The sequence below is a fragment of the Oncorhynchus masou genome, chromosome 26 (assembly GCF_036934945.1).
Source record: "Oncorhynchus masou masou isolate Uvic2021 chromosome 26, UVic_Omas_1.1, whole genome shotgun sequence".
In the NCBI taxonomy this organism is placed as follows: Eukaryota; Metazoa; Chordata; class Actinopteri; order Salmoniformes; family Salmonidae; genus Oncorhynchus; species Oncorhynchus masou.
This window is the reverse complement of record NC_088237.1, coordinates 15,924,204-15,944,188: the sequence shown is the minus strand read 5'-3', so window position 1 is coordinate 15,944,188 and position 19,985 is coordinate 15,924,204. Positions and strand designations below refer to the sequence as shown.

Below are 19,985 nucleotides of genomic sequence, written 5' to 3'. Positions count from 1 at the left end.
ACAGCGCCACCTATTTGTCAGTAGGAGAATAGCAAAAGAGTCAAAAGAAAAGTAGGCCCACATGTTGCTTTAAGAATAACATGTTTATTGACATCAAGTTAATTCAATTACTGTTAATTGCTCAATAAAATGTGAGGATCAGCTGCATGTCAGCTTTATACCAGTAAGGAGACATCTACACCTGTACCTTGGTCTAACAGAGCATTGGTGTGAACTAATGGGTGTCAACATAAATGCACCGACATGCACAAAAGTATTTTCGTTGCAAGTAACATCTTTCAAGGCACATTATTATAACACTACCTTTTAAAAGTTATTTTATAGTGAAGCTCAGTCAGTTGAGTTAGTGACAGTTGGGAATGTTCCAGTATGTAATCACAGTTATCATTTAGAAATTATATTCCAATCAGTGTAAGAATTTGTATTATCAGACAGCTTGTAATATCACATTAACCACAAATATGGTATCTAATTATGACTATCCCCACAGGTAAAGGTGCATGGACGTATGGCACATACCTCAATATAAAGACAGGATACTGATAAAGGCGGTGGGTCTGGATAATACAAGCTGTAGGGTAACACTCCATAAATCTCATGGCCTGATCCCCAAGATGACAGCTTAAAGCCACAAAATGGCCACCCTGTTGACAGTTTCGTCCCTGGCTTAGTCCATATTCGTAGTGTAACAGAGAGACTACAAAAAAAAGGAATCGGCAGCCTAATACCCTCTCCCTCTATTCCCATCCATCTAGTCTACTCTCTCCACTTTACTTTCTCTCCCCATCCTTCTCTCACTGTTTGAGCACTCGGAGTTCATTGGGTTTAAAAAAGGCCTGGGACATCCCCATGCCGTAGATGTAAACCTTAGAGTCCACCACAATCTTCTCCTTCTTCATCAGGTCTGTATGAGGGGGGATCGTGCAAATATGATCTCTTCAGCTAATCACTAGCAGAATATAACAACAGTAATAATATGCTTTTCTGTCTCAAATTGGATTCCATTATGACTTAAAAATTGTGAGGAAGAAACTTCAAATTGTTGCTCACCATCAATTTCCCTCTGGAATTCATCAAGAGGTAGAAGAAGAACATCAACAAATTCTGGAAGTAAAACAGATGCCAGAATAAGATTTAGTTCAACGTTATTCTAATAGTGAAAAAATAACAAAATGTGTTAAAGAAAATAGTATTTACCTCCATCACCTGCAAACGAGTAAAAGAGAGAGGAAATCAGAGAAATAAGAACAAGTTCAGGAAAAACATGTACAATACATGTCAGCTTGACAATAAAAAACATGTTCTAGATTCATAACATTCCAAGAGTGTGACCCTAACTTACCCAGCTGTTGTGTGGGGTTGGTGTTTTCGAGGTCGTCTCCATTGATGTTAACCATGACGATCTGTGTGGTGCAGTTAGAGAGGCCAGGGTCCAAGCAGGTCACTGAGAGGTCAGGAGGAGAGGAAAGGGGAGATGAAGAGGAGTTCAAACTTGTAATCTGCTGTGTGCTACTGCCCCACTAGTCACTGACATCATACTGCACTCTCACATGCCCAATGGTAAAACTGGCCACTCAGAAGATCACAGGCATATTGAATTTGTCTTCGCTGATGGAACTGGTACATGGACATAATCTGCCCTGTGTTTTGAGAGTGTGTGTGTGTTCATAAGACCTTACCTGGGGTGACTCCTACCACCTCCCCCTTGTAACCAGTCTCCTCCTTCAGCTCTCGCAGAGCAGCAATCTCTGCACTCTCACCCTCGTCAATCAGACCTGAGCAACAGCAAAAACACACACAGACAGCAAACACGGATATCAGAACACAGCAGGAAAAATACAGCAATGACAGGCATACATACACTGTGTCTGAACAGAGTCTCGAGATGTGACCGTAAACCCATGTCACCTGCAGGGAACTCTAGGGTACAGCACCCCATTGGTGGACGGAACTGCTTCACCATGACAACGCAGTCTTTGTGGAGGGTCCTCTTCAGGAGGGCGATGATCCCCACACCTGGAATATAACTCAGGAATCAATTTCTATAATGTCACTGCTTATCCATCAGTATAAAATGTATGTACACACACCATCTGCTGCATTGGCCTGTCTGGTTGTCCTTTTCGTAGTCTCCCAAGTTCTATTGAAAGAAAAAATGTATTGTAAAATGGAGAAGGGAAAAAAGTGTTTATCAAAAGCCGCTTATGGAACTCATTGAGCTGTTCCAAACCTTGTGTTTCCAACAGGGTCCACATAGGTGGTCTTCTCAAGTTTCAACCATTTCCCAGATGCAATGACCTGAAGAGAATACCGTTGAGTAATGTGATATATATAAACCAAGAGACTCTTGTAATATTGTCATTTACACCACACAATGTGCATGATATTGTATCATATCTACCTCCTCTTTTACAATGTGAGGTATGGTTGTCGGTTTGGGAGGGCTGCTCATCTTTCCAGTACTGTTCTCAGGAAAATGGATGGAGGATTTAGTTTGTATGCCCAAATCCAGAAAAAAAATGATTACAAGCAAGAGTTCATAATTAATAGAGCTTTGTACAATGCTGATAGTTATAAGGCATGCATTAAGTTTATTATACATAAACTTCATCGCAGGCCAGTTTTACCAACTTTTATTGTCCAACACAAGAAAGTTGCTAGCAGCATTGGCTGAAGCAGCTAGCTAACTAATCTGATTAATCAGGCTGTAATACACAGGTAATTGGTATATACAACCTGAAACAAATGCCTGAAAAAAATGTGTAAATGTTCCTTGCAAGCCAGAATGTTAAATAAAATTACATTTAAAAACGTACTCTACCTGTTGTCTGTGGAAATAGTACCAATCTTTTTTCCACCATTCATTTTAGAATCCCTTAAAATAAGGTCTGTGTTTCATGTAGGCTTAACCTGGCATGACGTTTTGATAAACATGCAAATCTCTCACGGACAAGGTGACTATTAATGTATTCGGATCTATTCACTTTCAGATTAAAAAATGCTAGTTAAAGTCAAAGTAGACTTCTTGCAAGACTACAAATCCGTTATATTGATAAAAGTAATCTTGTCGGAGAGAGATTTAAACAGTTATCAAAACGTCACGCCTGGGTAAGCCTACACAAAACACAGCCCTTATTTTAAGTGTTTCTCAAATCCCCTATGGGAAAAATGAATGGCAGAAAAACGATTGAGACCATTTCCTTTTTGACTGCAAGGTTTTATGGGTATTATGATTTATACTGTGTCCTCTATATGGTTCGGTTTGGCACCTAGGTCATTTTACATGGGTCATTCTGAATCGGGGTGGATGGAGAATATTTACATACTTTTTAGTGTGTGAAGTTTTCATTGTTTCATATTTTAATTCGAATTTCAATCTTAACATTTTTTTTTTGATTCGGAATACACAAATGTCATGGCAAGCTTGGTTAAATAGTTAGACGAGAGAACCTAATATCCCACATAAAACTAACTTTATCTCGATGCTGAACCGAACCAACTACCAGCTCAGTAAAATGTCGGGTAAACAATAGTTTTGACAAACCGCACAGAAAACCGGTATAGCAAGTTAAAGTAATTATATTCAACATTCTGGCTTGTAAAGAACATTCACACTATTTTGTAGGCATTCGTTTGAGGCTGTAATTTTGCTAACTAGTCAGCTATATACACCAAGTAATTGTCTATTACAGCCCGATTAATCAGACAACTAAATTAGCTAGCTACCAAGCTAATTTCTAGCGGACTAAACTAGACTGCACTCCATGGTGAAGAGAGGAGCATAGTCTGCTCGCTCATTCCTAGCAAAACCCACATGCATGCTGTTATGTAAATATTCTTAAAACATATCAATATATTAAAATTAAAATAAAAAACATAGTTACTTCTAAATTTGATACATATGCAGTACTCACATGAAGATGAAGTGGTTTTAGTCACAAGTCAAGTTAAAGAAGTAAAAAATAAATAAAGCATTGATCACGCCTACGTGTGCAACGCACAAATAATCTCCCTCTTCTGTAAAATATTATAATACATTAGAGAATGTCTACAACCATTCCAGATAACCTAACCTGAAATATAATTAAATTAAAACTCGATAATAAATACAAGCCATTGTAATTTTAGTGTTATGGAAAGGTTGAAAACTACATGAAACCAATATTAATCGCCTTTTTCTTAGGGGAACTATTATGTGGTTGGACTCACTTCCGGTAAATAATTTGCAGTATGAAGAAGGAGCAAGTTGTAAATTGTCAGTTTTCGGTCTGGTATCCGATATTTAAGAAGCATACTATCAAAAGGTGAACTCCTTAACTTGACCAGCACAGTCTCAGATATGTTGTTGATCTCGTCACTATCAAATAAACACTGGTTGTGCTATAATTTGAGGAGCTAACGTCTGTTTAGCTAGCAAGCTGTGTTAGCCAATATGATATCACTTGTGTGTGTGATACCCGTGTGCGTCTGATATTGTAACACAGCCAAACTGTACTTTTATCAGCTAATTGTCAATTCTCACAAACCACACCTGTCCTTTACTGTTATTAAACATTTGAATTTGTTAGAAGTGCCAGGTGTAAACGCTTCTGTGATGATATTGTCATTGATTATTGCATCAGATCAATCTCTCTACCTTTGAGACTGTTTGTTTTCAGGTCTCTTATCTTTTGTCAATACTAGTCTGATAGTTTGTTATGTAGGCCTAATGTTTGGTGTTATCTTTTTTCAGTTTGATCCTCCCACTGCCTCAGAATGTAATAGATTATTTGCTGGACGATGGAACACTAGTAGTTTCTGGAGGGTAAGCATACTTACCCTTAAAGCACATACATCCAGTGTCCTGTATCTATTCCCATACACTATAATTTATGGGCAATTTCCATGCTAACGGAATTACTCAGAGACACCCATTTTAAAATTAAAATGTATACCCAAAACAAACACAAAAAAATGGATTTTCAAAGTTTAACAAATCATAAAACGTTATGCACGATGACTACTTTGAACAATTTACACAGTAAAAAAAATTAACTGCCAATGCAAAGTGGTAGCATAGTTTTGGTAAAAGCTCCCTCAGTTATATTCTGTTGCCAAACTTTGTATCTGCATAGTTCTTCCTGTAAATGTGTTTTTGTAGAATTTTCAATGGAAATTGTTGAAAGTAGTCCTTGTGTATAGAGTTGATTTATAGAAATCAATGGTTCTTGTTTGGTATACATTTTAAAATGAAAAATCTTAGTCTCAGCGTAATTCCGTTACCATGGAATTGCCCTTATACTCCCTGATAAAATCTCTCCTCATACCAGGGACAACAACACTCAGCATAATCAGACCAACAACAGTGACTCAGAGGAGGAAGACGTTCAGGTAATTTTGCTCCAGACAGAGATTGCACTCCATCTCGGCTCTCTAGTAAAGTAGAGACTGAGAAGGCAGACTTTATGCTCAGTGCTTGGCTGTTTGATTTACTGATTGATTATATTTTCTTCTCTCAACAAAATTAGTGGTCAGATGATGAGACAACCACCACTGTAACAGTAAGTAATGTAGATAATGTGAAATATGATCAACCCCTCTGCATATAAGTTTTGTCAAGTTTGTAAAATGATATGCATACAGTGAAGATCTTTTGTGATGCTTTGTTTTCCAGGCTCCAGAGTTTCCAGAATTCAACTCTAAAGTGCTGAAGGCCATCAACACCCTAGGTGGGTGTGTCTTTCCCAAACTGAACTGGAGTGCACCGCGGGTGAGAGACACAACCCTCTAATGCCACCAATATAATGTTAAAATACTGTCCACAGTGTGTCTGTCTGAGTGGTAATTTTGAGTGAATAAGTGTGTGTGTGTGTTTCCTTCTCTCTTGCAGGATGCTAACTGGATTGCTCTGAACAGCTCCCTGCAGTGTCAGAGTCTGAGCGATATTTTCCTGCTCTTCAAGAGCTCTGACTTCATCACCCATGACCTCACACAGCCGTAAGAATCCCCTCCACTCACTCACACTCTCACATTCTCACTTGGGCTGTTGCGGTGACCGTATTATCAAATTCCACGTGACCGTTGAGTCACAGTAATTTCCTATTATGCACTCTGGACATGTGTTGATAGTACCCAACTCACTAACAACCATCCGGTCCTAATGACCTGGTACTCAGGACTCTATTGTCCCTCCATCAGTTCGCTAATGGCCTGGTACTCAGGGCTCTATTATCCCTCCATCAGGTTGTAATGGTCTGGTCCTCAGGACTCTATTGTCCCTCCATCAGCTATGAATGATCTGGTACTCAGGGCTCTATTGTTCCTCCATCAGTTATGAATGGTCTGGTACTCAGGGCTCTATTGTCCCTCCATCAGGTCCTAATAGGCTGGTACTCAGGGCTCTATTGTCCCTCCACCAGGTCCTAATGGTCTGGTACTCAGGGCTCTATTGTCCCTCCACCAGGTCCTAATGGTCTGGTACTCAGGGCTCTATTGTCCCTCCACCAGGTCCTAATGGTCTGGTACTCAGGGCTCTATTGTCCCTCCACCAGGTTCTAATGGTCTGGTACTCAGGGCTCTATTGTCCCTCCATCAGGTTCTAATGGTCTGGTACTCAGGGCTCTATTGTCCCTCCATCAGGTTCTAATGGTCTGGTACTCAGGGCTCTATTGTCCCTCCATCAGGTTCTAATGGCCTCGTAATCAGGGCTCTATTGTCCCTCCACCAAGTCCTAATGGTCTGGTACTCAGGGCTCTATTGTCCCTCCATCAGGTCCTAATGGACTGGTGCTCAGTCCTCTATTGTTCCTCCACCAGGTCCTAATGGTCTGGTACTCAGGGCTCTATTGTCCCTCCACCAAGTCCTAATGGTCTGGTATTCAGGGCTCTATTGTCCCTCCATCAGGTCCTAATGGGCTGGTGCTCAGTCCTCTATTGTTCCTCTAACCACTCTGACATCAATGCAAATACAATGGAACATGACATCAAACACTTATCAAAACAGTATGTGCTTTTAAAACTCACCTCACTGTGATGATCACAAAATGAACAGCGCTTTCTAAGGTGATGATTCATTCGAAACACCCATATATAAACACCCATATATATATGAGCCCAAGCTCCCCCCAAAAAATGAATTAAAATGTTTGTGCTTTTTATACAATACATAGTCTAATAGCCTACCACATATTACGCACTATAACATTTTTAATGTCTTTGTTGCATAATAGGTCTAGCCTATAAACAAATTCTCGTTATGCCTTTGAGTGTGGACTGTATTATTATGCCTACTGAATGGAACATATGCTATTCTCCAAACTTTCTATCCATGAGTCTGGGCGAGAACATATAGGCCACTGATTGTGCAGGGCGACTTGCAGAGTTAGCCTACAATTATAGTGAATTTGATTTTTAATAATGGGGAATTTTTTATATTTTTTTTATACCTTTAACTACAGAATATCTCACCACCGTGTGCCTTTTCTCTCTCTCTCCTTCCTTTCTCAATCGCGCAGAGAGATAGGGCGTAAACAGTTTAATTCAATATTTTTAGTTGGGAAAACATGTTACTATCGATGTTCCCGAACAAATTTCAGTTTGGGTGGAATATCACCTGTCGCGCAGTGAGAGGCTGAATGCTCCTCAAACAGTGGTTGATGTGTGGAGTTTTGATGGTTGGCACTAAAAAGAGGAGGATTCCAGCTGCTACTATATTTATTTCTCAGCTGCTAATATGAAGCACATGCTTCGCTATAAAACAGGAGTAGCTTACACGCATAATTGAAAAACGAACCGTGGGAAAGTGGCCTCTATTCGCTATTCGAGTGCATACGGATGACTTCTTTTCTCCCTGCCCCTGTTCCTACCTATTTTATAATGGGCCATTCTAAATCGAAAACAAATTTGACATATTAGTAAAGACATGATTAAATTGAGAGTAATTGTTTACATACTGTTTTACTCTCTTCATATGTGTATATACTGTATTCTAGTTAAGGCTCATCCTATATACAGTGTATTCAGTGCCCTTGACTTTTTCAACATTTTGTCACATTACAACCTTATTATAAAAATTAATTCAATAAATAGAAATACTCATCAATCTACACACAGTAACCCATAATGAGAAAGTGAAAACAGGTTTTTAGACATTTTTGCAAATGTATTAAAAAAACAAAATAACAGATCACATTTACATAAGTATTCAGACCCTTTGCTATGAGCGTCAAAATTGAGCTCAGGTGCATCCTGTTTCCATTGATCATCCTTGAGATGTTTCTACAACTTGATTGGAGTCCACCTGTGGTAAATTCAATTGATTGGACATGATTTCAAAAGGCACACCCCTGTCTTTATAAGGTCCCACAGTCGACAGTGCATGACAGAGCAAAAACCAAGCCATGAGGTTGAAAGGAATTGTCCTTAGAGCTCTGAGACAGGATTGTGTCGAGGCACAGATCTGGGGAAGGGTACCAAAAAATATCTGCACCATTGGAAACAAAGTGGCCTCCATCATTCTTAAATGGAAGAAGTTTGGAACCCCCAAGACTCTTCCTTGAGCTGGCCACCCGGCCAAACTGAGCAATCGGGGGAGAAGGGCCTTGGTCAGGCAGGTAACCAAGAACCCGATTGCTACACTGACAGAGCTCCAGAGTTTCTCTGGTTTGATGAAACCAAGATTTAACTCTTTGGCCTGAATGCCAAGCATCACTTCTGGAGGAAACCTGGCACTATCCCTACGGGGAAGCATGGTGGTGGCAGCATCACGCCTTGGGGATGTTTTTCAGCGACAGGGACTGGGAGACTAGTCAGGATCGAGGGAAAGATGAACGCAGAAAAGTACTGAGAGATCCTTGATGAAAACCTGCCACAGGAGAACGACCCAAACCACAGAGCCAAGACAACGCAGGAGTGGCTTCAGGACAAGTCTCTGATTGTCCTTGACTGGCCTAGCCAGAACCTGGACTTGAACCCAATCGAACATCTCTGGAGAGACCTGAAAATACGGTGCAGTGATGCTCCCCATCCAACTTGACAGAGCTTGAGAGGATTTGCAGAGAAGAATGGGAGAAACTCCCCAAATACAAGTGTACCTTTACTTTGAATAATTTGGAAAAAGGACCAAATTATTAGCATGTGAGGCACATGGGCTACTAACAGCTTACTACACAACATACACTTAGTATTAAGTGGGAGATGGGTATACTGTATGCTAAAGTATACCTATCTCCCTGGAATATTACATCATTTATTCAGCAGCTCCAACATCATATTAGAGAATTTGGCAGCACGTCCATCTGGCTTCACAACCGCAGACCATGTGTAGCCACACCAGCCCAGGACCACCACATCCTATGCCATCCCAGGCCCACCAATGGCTGCGCCCCTGCCCGGTCATGTGAAATCCATAGATTAGGGCATAATGAATTTATTTCAATATATTTCAATCCTTATATGAACTGTAAGTCAACAAAATCTTTGAAATGGTAGCGTTTTATATTTTTGTTCAGTACAGATGGGTTTTCTACCCGCTGTGGAAAACACTGCAGGCAGTGAGTCAGCCTTTCTGACAGCAGTGGGCTGGGAAGAGGTTTGGTGAGATTGCTTCATCATAGATGTACTGCTCCCATTGGGGCGCTCTGATTTTTAAATTTTATTTCACTTTTATTTAACCAGGTAGGCAAGTTGAGAACAAGTTCTCATTTACAATTGCGACCTGGCCACAATAATGATAATGGGCCCAGTTGGCAGACAGCTCTGGCATGGTGGAAGACTTAATACAGAACTTGATTTAGTACTGAACTTTCAAATGTGAAGGGGCCAATGAGGAGCATTTGAGGAGCATTTGTTAAGTGTGCATGTGTGTGAAGCGCTTGTATTTGTGTGAATGCAAGTGTGTGTTAGTTTAATGTGAGTCTAGAACCGAATGGTCACTGTTCCAATCTCCCTCTACAGATTCCTTCACAGCAGTGACGAGGATTCTCCAAATCCAGCCATAAACTATGAGGTATTTAACACGCACTCACCTGCATTCACTCTCTTTTCCACACACACACACACACACACCTTCCCACTATTTAATAGTGTTGTGTTATACCCCTGAGTTCAGCTGGTCCTGAGGAAGTGGAGTGAGCTGCTACCTGGTGGGGAGTTCAGGTGTTTCATCAAAGAAAACAAGCTGATTGGTTAGTACTGTATGAAGAGGTTAACATACCATTCACATTTACTCTCACCCTCCATCAGCCACATTCAGAGAGCCTGTGTTCACTTGCACTGTTCCCAAGACAGTGTGGCAAGCGTTAGGGCTGTTGTGTGGACTGAAGATCTTTTCTGAGAGCTGTGTGTGTGTTCTTTAGGTATCTCCCAGAGAGACTATACCCAGTACTACCACCACATCTCTAAGCAGGAAGCCCAGATCTGCCACTCCATCCAGGAGTTCTTCAGCCAACACGTCCAGTATCAGTTCCTGGATGAGGACTGTGAGTGGGATTCAGTGTGGTGTGATAATTAGAATATATTGTAATAAGAGTAATGCAGTATATTTTCTGTTTTACAGTTGTGTTGGATGTCTACAGAGATAGCTGGGTAAGTCTTTTGTCATTTACTTTTCCAGACATTATTTCCTGCCTCTGTTTGGTTGTCGCCAAAGCTTTTCTATGAGTATGGGCATCTTTGACCCTGTGTGTATTTGACAGGGGAAGGTGTGGCTGATCGATCTCAACCCCTTTGGTGAGGTGACAGATTCACTGCTGTTCACGTGGGAGGAGCTTACCTCCGGGAACAGCCTGTCAGCCAATCAAGAGGAGGGTGACACAGCCCAGCAGGTCAGTGACAAATATGTGACACAGGCTGTGGCTTTGTTGTGCATATGCATGTGTATGTTTGTTCATGTGTGAAAGTCTTTCTGTGCTTATTATCCAGTTAACACCAGTTTGTGGTACATCTGTATCTGTAGGAAGGCCCTGTGTTAACACCAGTTTGTGGTATCTGTAGGAAGGCCCTGTGTTAACACCAGTTTGTGGTATCTGTAGGAAGGCCCTGTGTTAACACCAGTTTGTGGTGTTTGTATCTGTAGGAAGGCCCTGTGTTAACACCAGTTTGTGGTATCTGTAGGAAGGCCCTGTGTTAACACCAGTTTGTGGTGTTTGTATCTGTAGGAAGGCCCTGTGTTCCGCTACACCACCAGTGATGTGACGGTACAGCCCAGTCCCTGTCTGAGCTACCGGATCCCGAGGGACTTTGTGGACCTCTCCACTGGCGAGGACGCATACAAACTCATCGACTTCCTCAAACTGGTGAGAACCAGTGCAGTGGTGTTCACACAATTTAAGATTGCCACAGGGTTGTTATAAGACAATCTTAACAACCATCTTACAAATAAAATGTGGTATTTAACCTTTATTTAACGAGGCAAGTCAGTTAAGAACCAATTCTTATTTATAATGACAGCCTACATCGCCAATTGTATGCCGTCCTCTGGGACACCCAATCATGGCCGGTTGTGATACAGCCTGGATTCGAACCAGCACTGAGATGCAGTGCTTTAGACCATTGCGCCACTCGGGAGCCCGGCATTAGTTTTTATGATCTCACATTTTCCCTCTTTGCTGCAGAAGAAACACCAGCAAGAGGACTCTGAGGAAGAGGTGGAGGAAGAGGTACGACAGTGACAGCCCCTGAGGAGCAGGGTCTCTACACGGTGACTGTTCCCTCAGACTGTTAGCCTAGCATAACAATAACCCTAAAACTGTAAGGCTAGTGTTAGCGGTTAGCACAGAGACCACTATACACATGGAGGTTTGTCCTTATCAGCTCTTGAATCTTCTGATGGAATCCATACACTTTTGGTCATCACCTTAGACCAATCCAGAATGCTGCAGATAGAAATGTTTTGAATAGAACAAACAACAAACCATAATGAGGAGAAAAGCATCATGACCGCTCTATGCGGTACATTTCTACCTGCAACACTGTAAAAGTCCCATTAAATCTCATGGTTTTGTGTATTTAAGAGGGGAGTTCTCAGCAGTGCCCCTGTTCTATTGGCCCGGTGTGTCTAATGTAAATATAAATACTGTAACTTAACATTGTGTAAAGGTAAAGGGGAGTCTGTTACAGGAGTCTGTGTATAGGAATAAAGAATGCTCAAATGTATAATATATAATACAGTCCTGGGGAAGAGACGTGTCTTAGTTTGTGTGTATAGCAGGTACATCATGGGATTGCAATTTCTGAGGGAGATACCCAAAGGGTCAGAGTTTTCTGACTTAATCCACTGGACTTTCTCTCTTCACACACACCAAATGCACACTTTTCCATGTGCTTTCTGATGGTTTCGTTAGACACACATTTGTATGTAATAGCAATACAAAGGTTTACTCATGAAGTCTCTGTGAAACAGTATATCAAACATTCCAGTTCCTTACTTACTCTCTCTGGTCATTATAGTTCTATGTTATTGTATAATTAGTTTTGATTCTTCTCATTGGTTTATTTTCTATGTGCTGGCAAAGAGAGGTGTTCTGATTGGGTAATAAATCGCTGGTGTGTGCTCTTTGTTGTCAATCTGTTTTTGTGTAGACTAAAATATAAGGCATACTACTTTCACTGGTAGATTATTACATTTCTCTACAGTGGATGTGATTAAAAAAGTAGAATGGAACTTTCCACCAATGACTAGACCAGCAGGTTGAGAAAGAGAGTAGTGTATTTTTATTAGGGTCCACTTGGGGGAGTTGTTTACCTAAAATGAGAACCATCGGAGATGGTGAGCTGTCCTGGGCAGAGACAGTGGTCTGGAATAACAACATCACCATTCATGTGAAACGCATTTCCGTTAGGATGGAATGCCTGGATGATCTGTTTTGTCTTGAATAGTTACCTCTAGTGTATAGCCTAACAAGTAAAATGCGATAGCAAAGCATTGTTGGGATAGAATATTGCTGGTTAACCAATAGATCCTAGCCTGTATACAGATGCAGTTCATTGTTCAGAGAGCTGCAGTGTTGTATTATCTGAGCCTGGAGGCGGGGGCTTGTGTTTTCAGCACACTGCCCCTGCATGTGTGGGGGGGGGGGGGGGTGCAAAAGATCAATGATGGGTGATGCCACACCCATCTGAGGGAAGGTGGGTGCCAGACTGCTGATAGAAAGAAGATACTACACATCCATCATCCTCCTACCTCCCTTTTCAATTCCCCCTCGCTCTCTTCTCCTCTTCAGTGTGCCAAGATGGACATAAATCCTAGCCTACATCTCAGCCTGGGTTGACTAATCATCCTTCTGTGAGGGAGGGAGGCAGATATGTGAAAGTCTAACTTGAGAGAGCTGGAGATCAAACGAGGGAGAAAGGGAGAGTTATGGTAAGTGGGGAATAGATTTTCTTGAGCTGAGAGGGAACTGCAGTAGTTTGCAGCTGGAATACTCATGAGCGTCTAGAGCACACGCGCAGACACACTCTTGGCCCCTCTCTCACACACTCTTTTCTCCTATACACAACCTTTGGTAGGCCTGTCAGATGAAAAAAGTCTGCAGTTATGCTCTTCACGACTGGAGGATACTATTCTGTGTGTGTTTTTAGGTGGATTACAGCGCCTTTCCGATAAGACACTGCAGTCAAGACTCCTTTGCTGGAGATGGGAGTATTTAACCATCTAAATATTAACACCCAAACTCAAATGTATTTATTAGTACATCAGAATATAATATGACCATTATAGTGTCTAAGATATTAAACTTGTGTAGGACCCATGAATTGCATTTCATTGCATCACCTGTCAACACTGTTTTGATCAAGACATAGTAATATGGCAAGTTTTCACATTTTATCTGGAGACACCCTTTCTCAAACTTCACAGCAAGTTGCATGGGTCCCAATGTAGACTCCATCATCTGACCTGGAATAGCCCAACATCCATCATAATAAACATTGGTCAATATAAAATAATTTACTTATTTAGAAACAGGTTTGTCCGTTTTTGATGGTTTGCAAATACTCTGGTTTCGTGAACGTATCTTTGGTGCAATGCGAATTATCTCTAGACATCCAGTCACACGCACACACACACACACACTTGTGCGCAACGCTGTCAAATCGAGCGATGAGCAGCATCCTAGCCTCCCTCATTGCCATAACAACCGATGGCACAATCAGCATGGTTAGATGAAATAATGCTCCTCGGTCCTTGCATTACGCACCACACGGCTCAACAGAGGACTTCATTAAACGGGAACATTTATTGCGAGAGAGAGACAAGGCGATCGCGCAAAGGTGACACGTAGACCCAAACCATTTACGTCAAAATAATCTAGACCAGTTGAACCCTGCAGGTGCAACCGCAAACGGTGAAAGCTCATTGTCGGTCAAACGGAACGCTGTAGACAGAAAAAGAAGCGAAGAAAACAGGAGACCTGTTTTAGAGAGCTGCGGAGATATTTCGACAGCGGGAAAGCCACGAGCTCGAAAAGGTTTCTGCCTAGCTCGTTCTATGCGCGTGGGTCTGCTCCCCACGAGCAGGACGTGTAACTCGAAGCGTGGGAAAGCTGCGTTATCGCGGGGGGCTGCTGAGACTCACTGGCATCGTTTGCCCCGGTTTTCCCCTGTTCCACCATGGATCGGGAGAATGGAGAGTCCGGGAAAGGGACTTGGAAAAAGCAAGTCGACGATATCAAGAAAATATTTGAATTGAAAGAGATCCTCGGAACGTGAGTGTGTTATTACTTAATACCATTTTCAAAAGCCCTATTGTTGTGAATGCTAATTGGGTATTAATTTACATTTGTAAACCGCGGTAGGCCTTTGATAACTTTGTTGCCGAATGTAGCGGGACGCTCGCGCTGTAGACTTTGTATCCGTTTCGGTTTAATGACCGTTAAACTCCCGGTTTAACTGGAAGCCAGTAGAGCTGTTAGGTTATCTATGACGAGGTATTTAACGGACTGTAGCGTTAGCCCATGTCTGGTTTGATGAGACGAGTGTTTGTTGGATACGCTATGATAGAGAAATATCGAATGTCACTTTTTGTAGGCTAGCCTATGTCATTACAAATTACTATGAGGCCTATTTGTAGGTTAAACTATATGTAGTAACTGTTTGTAGAAAAACCCAGACCGTATCATGTGCCTTAATAAGGGGGTCTTGTGTGTTTTAGTAAACTATTTTACAACCGGTTACGCATGTCTTGTTCCGTTGTCTCTGTTGGTTTTATGCCGTCCTGGCTATTGTTTAGGTTAGCCTACTACACTCATCCTCCCTCTCTTCCCGGCCCACCGCTCTGACAGCTCCAGTTGTGCTGCTATCTATCACAGGAATGACCTTTTGGAGACGCAGGCAGTTAAACACTGATAACAATTGAGTCTCCAACCTTGTAAAAAATATATATGAGCATTGGTGAGTGGTTATCATGGTTTTCTGTGTTTATCTAATCCAGAATGATTTATCGTTCAATGTTTAATCATATTTATCACTAGGCGTATTAGGCCTACTGTGTAACTAACCTCAGACATGAACGACTGGTTTTGGTTTGACAGCATCATAACGGTTAATTTGCAACCCATTTGAACAGCTTGTTGAGATGAAATGCTTGGCCAAATACCCCAGTCTCTTCTTGAAGACCGTTATGCCGACCGGACGGTGCGGTGCTGGAGGATATAGCATATTTTCTCTCTGGCCTGTTACTTCATTCTGTTTGGCACAGAGGAACAGTTTGTTGACTGGACAGGCAGAATCGAGGGAGGATGGTTGGATTAAAGCGGATTAGCTGGCCATGGAAAACCTCCTAGTCCTGAAATAGGCCACTGTGACAGTTCAGACATGTTGCATAACAGTGATGGTAATAAATGATCATTATTACAAGTTTTCAACAGATCATTTCAGTGGGCAATGTGTCGTGGTTATTGAGTATATTAATAAGGTTGTGGAGTGTTGAAACATGGTTCTGCACTGTGTGTGCATGATGGCCTTTGCAGAATTCCAGGTATGCCCATTTGGAGCAGAGAGTGCATAAATTAGGCTCAAAGGTGATGTCTGATCTTTGTTTTTCATAAGGCAACATCAGTTTCACTCAAATCAACAAAGAGGAGATCGGAATTTCTACCGTGTGCCTGGAATTCACATAACAGATGGAAGTATGGACAGGTGCATTTTGGGTGTGTGTGTTTTACAGATGGACTAATGAGGGGCCACTCAGTTTCTCTGCTTATAGCGCAAGTCTCCCCTCTTTTACCATGGTGTCTATGTCCTAGCACCATTCAGTGGGCTCCCGAGTGGCGCAGCGGTCTAAGGCACTGCATCTCAATGCTAGAGGTGTCACAACAGACCCTGGTTCGATTCCGGGCTGTATCACAACCTGACGTGATTGGGAGTCCCGTAGGGCGGCGCATAATTGGCCCAGTGTCGCCCGGGTTAGGGTTTGGCCAGGGTAGGCCGTCATTGTAAATAAGAATTTCTTCTTAACTGACTTGCCTAGTTAAATAAAGGTTAAATAAATTCACAGCGTGACAAAGACACCGATTGGCGTTATTTACAAAGGATTTCCAGAGGTGCTGTTCATCCCCTTCACACGCGCACCACACTGGTACTGAAGACAGGTTTTCAGCACACCTCTGTTGTTCCCTGGGTCCTGATCCTCCAGATTCCTTCCTGGTGGAGACATCTTTCTCTGTTTCCTCAGGGGCGTGGCTTGGGGACCTGTCCTCCCGTCTGGTCTCTGGCCAGCGCGTTGTGCTTCGGACTCTGGAACACAAAAGGGCCATCTGGGCACACACACACACACACACACACACACACTTGGCCTCAGGTTATAAGTATGACCTGGAATTTTTCTTCGTCAGGAAAAAATTCTCTGCCCTAAAAATATTACTCAGACATTTCATGTTAACGCCATAGCAACACATTAACCAGAGTTGTACTCAGCCTCAGCCTTTGACCTCGCTCCTGCTGATGTCTGGTGTTTTCCCTTTTTAATTCTCTATCAGCAGAAAAATAAAGGGAGAGGAGGGAGGGAGAGAGGAAGGGAAGAAAGACAGCAGGGAGTCAGGGACATTGACCGTATAGTCTATTATCTTGCTCCAGTCTCTTGACCATTGGAGTCTTGTTGTCAACACTAAGAGGGAGGAGAGGGAATGGAGAGAGGGGTTAAGAGTAGAGAAGGAATTGGAAGAGGAGAGGAATAGATAAGAGAGGAGATGAGGACAGAAGTGAATAGGAGAGGTTTGGAGGAGAAATACTGTTACATTGAATAGAGGTTAGGTAAGAGTTGGGGCTGAGCTACCAAAACATGTTGCTCTGACACATTATGAGCTAGTCTTTACAAATTGGATGAGAGATGAACATTTTTATTCACCTTGTAAAAAGATGGGCAGAGCCTTTCACATGGCACCAGTCACGTTGGTCTTTTGTGCCTTATTGCTTTGCTATACCGTTTCATAATGCTATATGACTGCATTTCTAAGATGTATGCATGTCTATAAGGCAATATTAACACTTCATAAGACGGTGCTTCAAGTCAAGCAGAATGTCACGTCTTTTGACCCCTTTTGCCATTTGAGTCATTTAGCAGATGCTCTTATCTAGAATGACTTGCAGTTAGCTAGGTTTGACAAGCACATATCTCAGTCATAGTAAGTACATTTTTCCTCTAAAGTAGCTATCAGCAAAGTCTGAGCTAGCAGGAGGAAAAAGTCAAATCCAAGTGTTTTTTTTGTGGGGGGGGAGTGGTGAGGAGGGGATGTGATGGGGGATTCTGTGGGATTATTTAAGATACTCTTTGAAGAGGTAGGGTTTCGGATGTTTTCGTAAGATGGGCAGGGACTCTGCTGTTCTAGCTTCAGGGGGAAGTTGGTTCTATCGTTGGGATGCCAGGACCGAGAAGAGTTTGGACTGAGTTAAGCAGGGGCTGCCCTCCCATAAAGGTGGGAGGGCCAAGAGACCAGAGGAGGCCGAACAGAGTACTTGGATTGAGATGTAGGGTTTGCTTATAGCCTGATGGTAGGGAGGGGCTGCTCTATAGGTAAACACCATGGTCTTGTAGTAGATGCAAGCTTCTACTGGAAGCCAGTGGAGTGTACGGAGGAGCGGGGTGACGTGGGAGAATGTATGAAGGTTGAACACCAGGCGGACTGCAGTGTTCTGGATAAGTTGCAAGGGGTTGACGGCACAAGTGGGGAGCCCAGCCAACAGTGAGTTGCAGTAGTCCAGACGAGAGATGACAAGTGCCTGGATTAGGACCTGCATCGCTTCCTGTGTAATGTAGAAGAAACAGATTAATTTGGTCTCACTCCATAGTCAAATGGGCTGATTGCTGCTGCCGGTTTTAAAATGTCAGTCCGGAGACATTTCTCTATCAATTGGATCAGTCACACAAGCCACTCTGTTGGCTATAGCTTGGATCCATAGAGCTACTATGAGTATTTAATGTACAGTCGTGGCCAAAAGTTTTGAGAATGACACAAATATGAATTTTCAAAGTCTGCTGCCTCATTTTGAATAATAGCAATGTGCATATACTCCAGAATGTCATGAAGAGTGGTCAGACGAATTGCAATTAATTGCAAAGTCCCTCTTTTCCATGCAAATGAACTGAATCCCCCCAAAACATTTCCACTGTATTTCAGCCCTGCCACAAAAGGACCAGCTGACATCATGTCAGTGATTCTCTCGTTAACACAGGTGTGAGTGTTGACGAGGACAAGGCTGGAGATCACTCTGTCATGCTGATTGAGTTTGAATAACAGACTGGAAGCTTCAAAAGGAGGGTGGTGCATGGAATCATTGTTCTTTCTCTGTCAACCATGGTTACCTGCAAGGAAACACGTGCCATCATCATTGCTTTGCACAAAAAGGGCTTCACAGGTAAGGATATTGCTGCCAGTAAGATTGCACCTAAATCAACTATTTATCGGATCATCAAGAACTTCATGGAGAGCGGTTCAATTGTTGTGAAGAAGGCTTCGGGGTGCCCAAGAAAGTCCAGCAAGCGCCAGAACCGTCTCCTAAAGTTGATTCGGCTGCGGGATCAGGGCACCACCAGTATAGAGCTTGCTCAGGAATGGCAGCAGGCAGGTGTGAGTGCATCTGCACTCACAGTGAGGCAAAGAATTTTGGAGGATGGCCTGGTGTCAAGAAGGGCAGCAAAGAAGCCACTTCTCTCCAGGAAAAAACATCAGGGACAGACTGATATTCTGTAAAAGGTACAGGGATTAGACTGCTGAGGACTGGGGTAAAGTCATTTTCTCCGATGAATCCCCTTTCTGATTGTTTGGGGCAGCTGGAAAAAAGCTTGTCCGAAGAAGACAAGGTGATCGCTACCATCAGTCCTGTGTCATGCCAACAGTAAAGCATCCTGAGACCATTCATGTGTGTGGTTGCTTCTCAGCCAAGGGAGTGGGCTCACTCACAATGTTGCCTAAGAACACAGCCATGAATAAAGAATGGTACCAACACATCCTCCGAGAGCAACTTCTCCCAACCATCCAGGAACGGTTTGGTGACGAACAATGCCTTTTCCAGCATGATGGAGCACATTGCCATAAGGCAGAAGTGATAACTAAATGGCTCAGGGAACAAAACTTGGGTCCATGGCCAGAAAACTCCCCAGACCTTAATCCCATTGAGAACTTGTGGTCAATCCTCAAGAGGCGGGTGGACAAACAAAAACCCACAAATTCTGACAAACTCCAAGCATTGATTATGCAAGAATGGGCTGCCATTAGTCAGGATGTGGCCCAGAAGTTAATTGACAGCATGTCTGGGCGGATTGCAGAGGTCTTGAAAAAGAAGGGTCAACACTGCAAATATTGACTCTTTGCATCAACTTCATGTAATTGTCAATAAAAGCCTTTGACACTTATGAAATGCTTGTAATTATACTTCAGTATTCCATAGTCACATCTGACAAAAATATCTAAAGACACTGAAGCAGTAAACTTTAGGGAAATTAATATTTGTGTCATTCTCAAAACCTTTGGCCACGACTGTAAGTCATGTAAGGTAGCTGCTGGGAGTTAAGCA

General features: G+C 42.5%; 3 protein-coding genes across 4 annotated transcripts in view; 2 read left to right on the top strand and 1 right to left on the bottom strand.

Annotated features, from left to right (window-relative positions):
- Nucleotides 1-68: 68 nt before the first annotated feature.
- Nucleotides 69-4,021, bottom strand: LOC135514885 (ADP-sugar pyrophosphatase-like). 2 transcript variants are annotated; one of them, XM_064938562.1, is made up of 10 exons: nt 2,822-3,643; nt 2,402-2,462; nt 2,231-2,298; nt 2,091-2,140; nt 1,909-2,016; nt 1,680-1,775; nt 1,343-1,444; nt 1,198-1,206; nt 1,051-1,104; nt 69-904 (listed from the first exon to the last, which is right to left on the bottom strand). In XM_064938562.1, exons 1-10 carry the CDS (start codon nt 2,863-2,865, stop codon nt 795-797), a joined length of 702 nt encoding a protein of 233 aa, XP_064794634.1. In that variant the 5' UTR covers nt 2,866-3,643; the 3' UTR covers nt 69-794. The 2 variants fall into 2 exon arrangements, 1 of the variants encoding a protein (XP_064794634.1); XR_010451744.1 differs by lacking the exon at nt 2,822-3,643 and adding an exon at nt 3,915-4,021 and having other exon boundaries at nt 1,051-1,444.
- Nucleotides 4,022-4,195: 174 nt separating this feature from the next.
- Nucleotides 4,196-12,531, top strand: LOC135514884 (translation initiation factor eIF2 assembly protein-like). The gene is made up of 13 exons (XM_064938561.1): nt 4,196-4,304; nt 4,733-4,804; nt 5,310-5,370; nt 5,508-5,540; nt 5,654-5,749; nt 5,870-5,976; nt 9,933-9,984; nt 10,087-10,162; nt 10,334-10,456; nt 10,534-10,562; nt 10,673-10,801; nt 11,135-11,272; nt 11,591-12,531. The coding sequence occupies exons 1-13, from the start codon at nt 4,231-4,233 to the stop codon at nt 11,645-11,647; spliced, it is 1,047 nt and encodes a 348-aa protein (XP_064794633.1). The 5' UTR covers nt 4,196-4,230; the 3' UTR covers nt 11,648-12,531.
- A 1,531-nt stretch (nt 12,532-14,062) lies between these two features.
- The window catches only part of LOC135514882 (calcium/calmodulin-dependent protein kinase type 1D-like), a 71,952-nt gene continuing 66,029 nt past the window's right edge, over nt 14,063-19,985 (top strand). The window contains exon 1 of the mRNA XM_064938559.1: nt 14,063-14,680. Coding sequence (XP_064794631.1) covers nt 14,586-14,680 — 95 coding nt within the window. The 5' untranslated portion in view covers nt 14,063-14,585. The remainder of the gene's footprint in view (nt 14,681-19,985) is intronic.

Excerpts from the sequence above, each read along its gene's own strand:
- LOC135514885 (XM_064938562.1), bottom strand. The coding sequence starts at position 2,865 with ATGAATGGTGGAAAAAAGATTGGTACTATTTCCACAGACAACAG. Across the intron at positions 1,776-1,908 it reads TACCCTAGAGTTCCCTGCAG|GTCTGATTGACGAGGGTGAG; the intron begins GTGACATGGGTT and ends GCTGTTGCTCAG. Across the intron at positions 1,445-1,679 it reads GGTGGTAGGAGTCACCCCAG|TGACCTGCTTGGACCCTGGC; the intron begins GTAAGGTCTTAT and ends CTGACCTCTCAG.
- LOC135514884 (XM_064938561.1), top strand. The coding sequence starts at position 4,231 with ATGAAGAAGGAGCAAGTTGTAAATTGTCAGTTTTCGGTCTGGTATCCG. Across the intron at positions 10,163-10,333 it reads CAAAGAAAACAAGCTGATTG|GTATCTCCCAGAGAGACTAT; the intron begins GTTAGTACTGTA and ends TGTGTTCTTTAG. Across the intron at positions 11,273-11,590 it reads TCATCGACTTCCTCAAACTG|AAGAAACACCAGCAAGAGGA; the intron begins GTGAGAACCAGT and ends TCTTTGCTGCAG.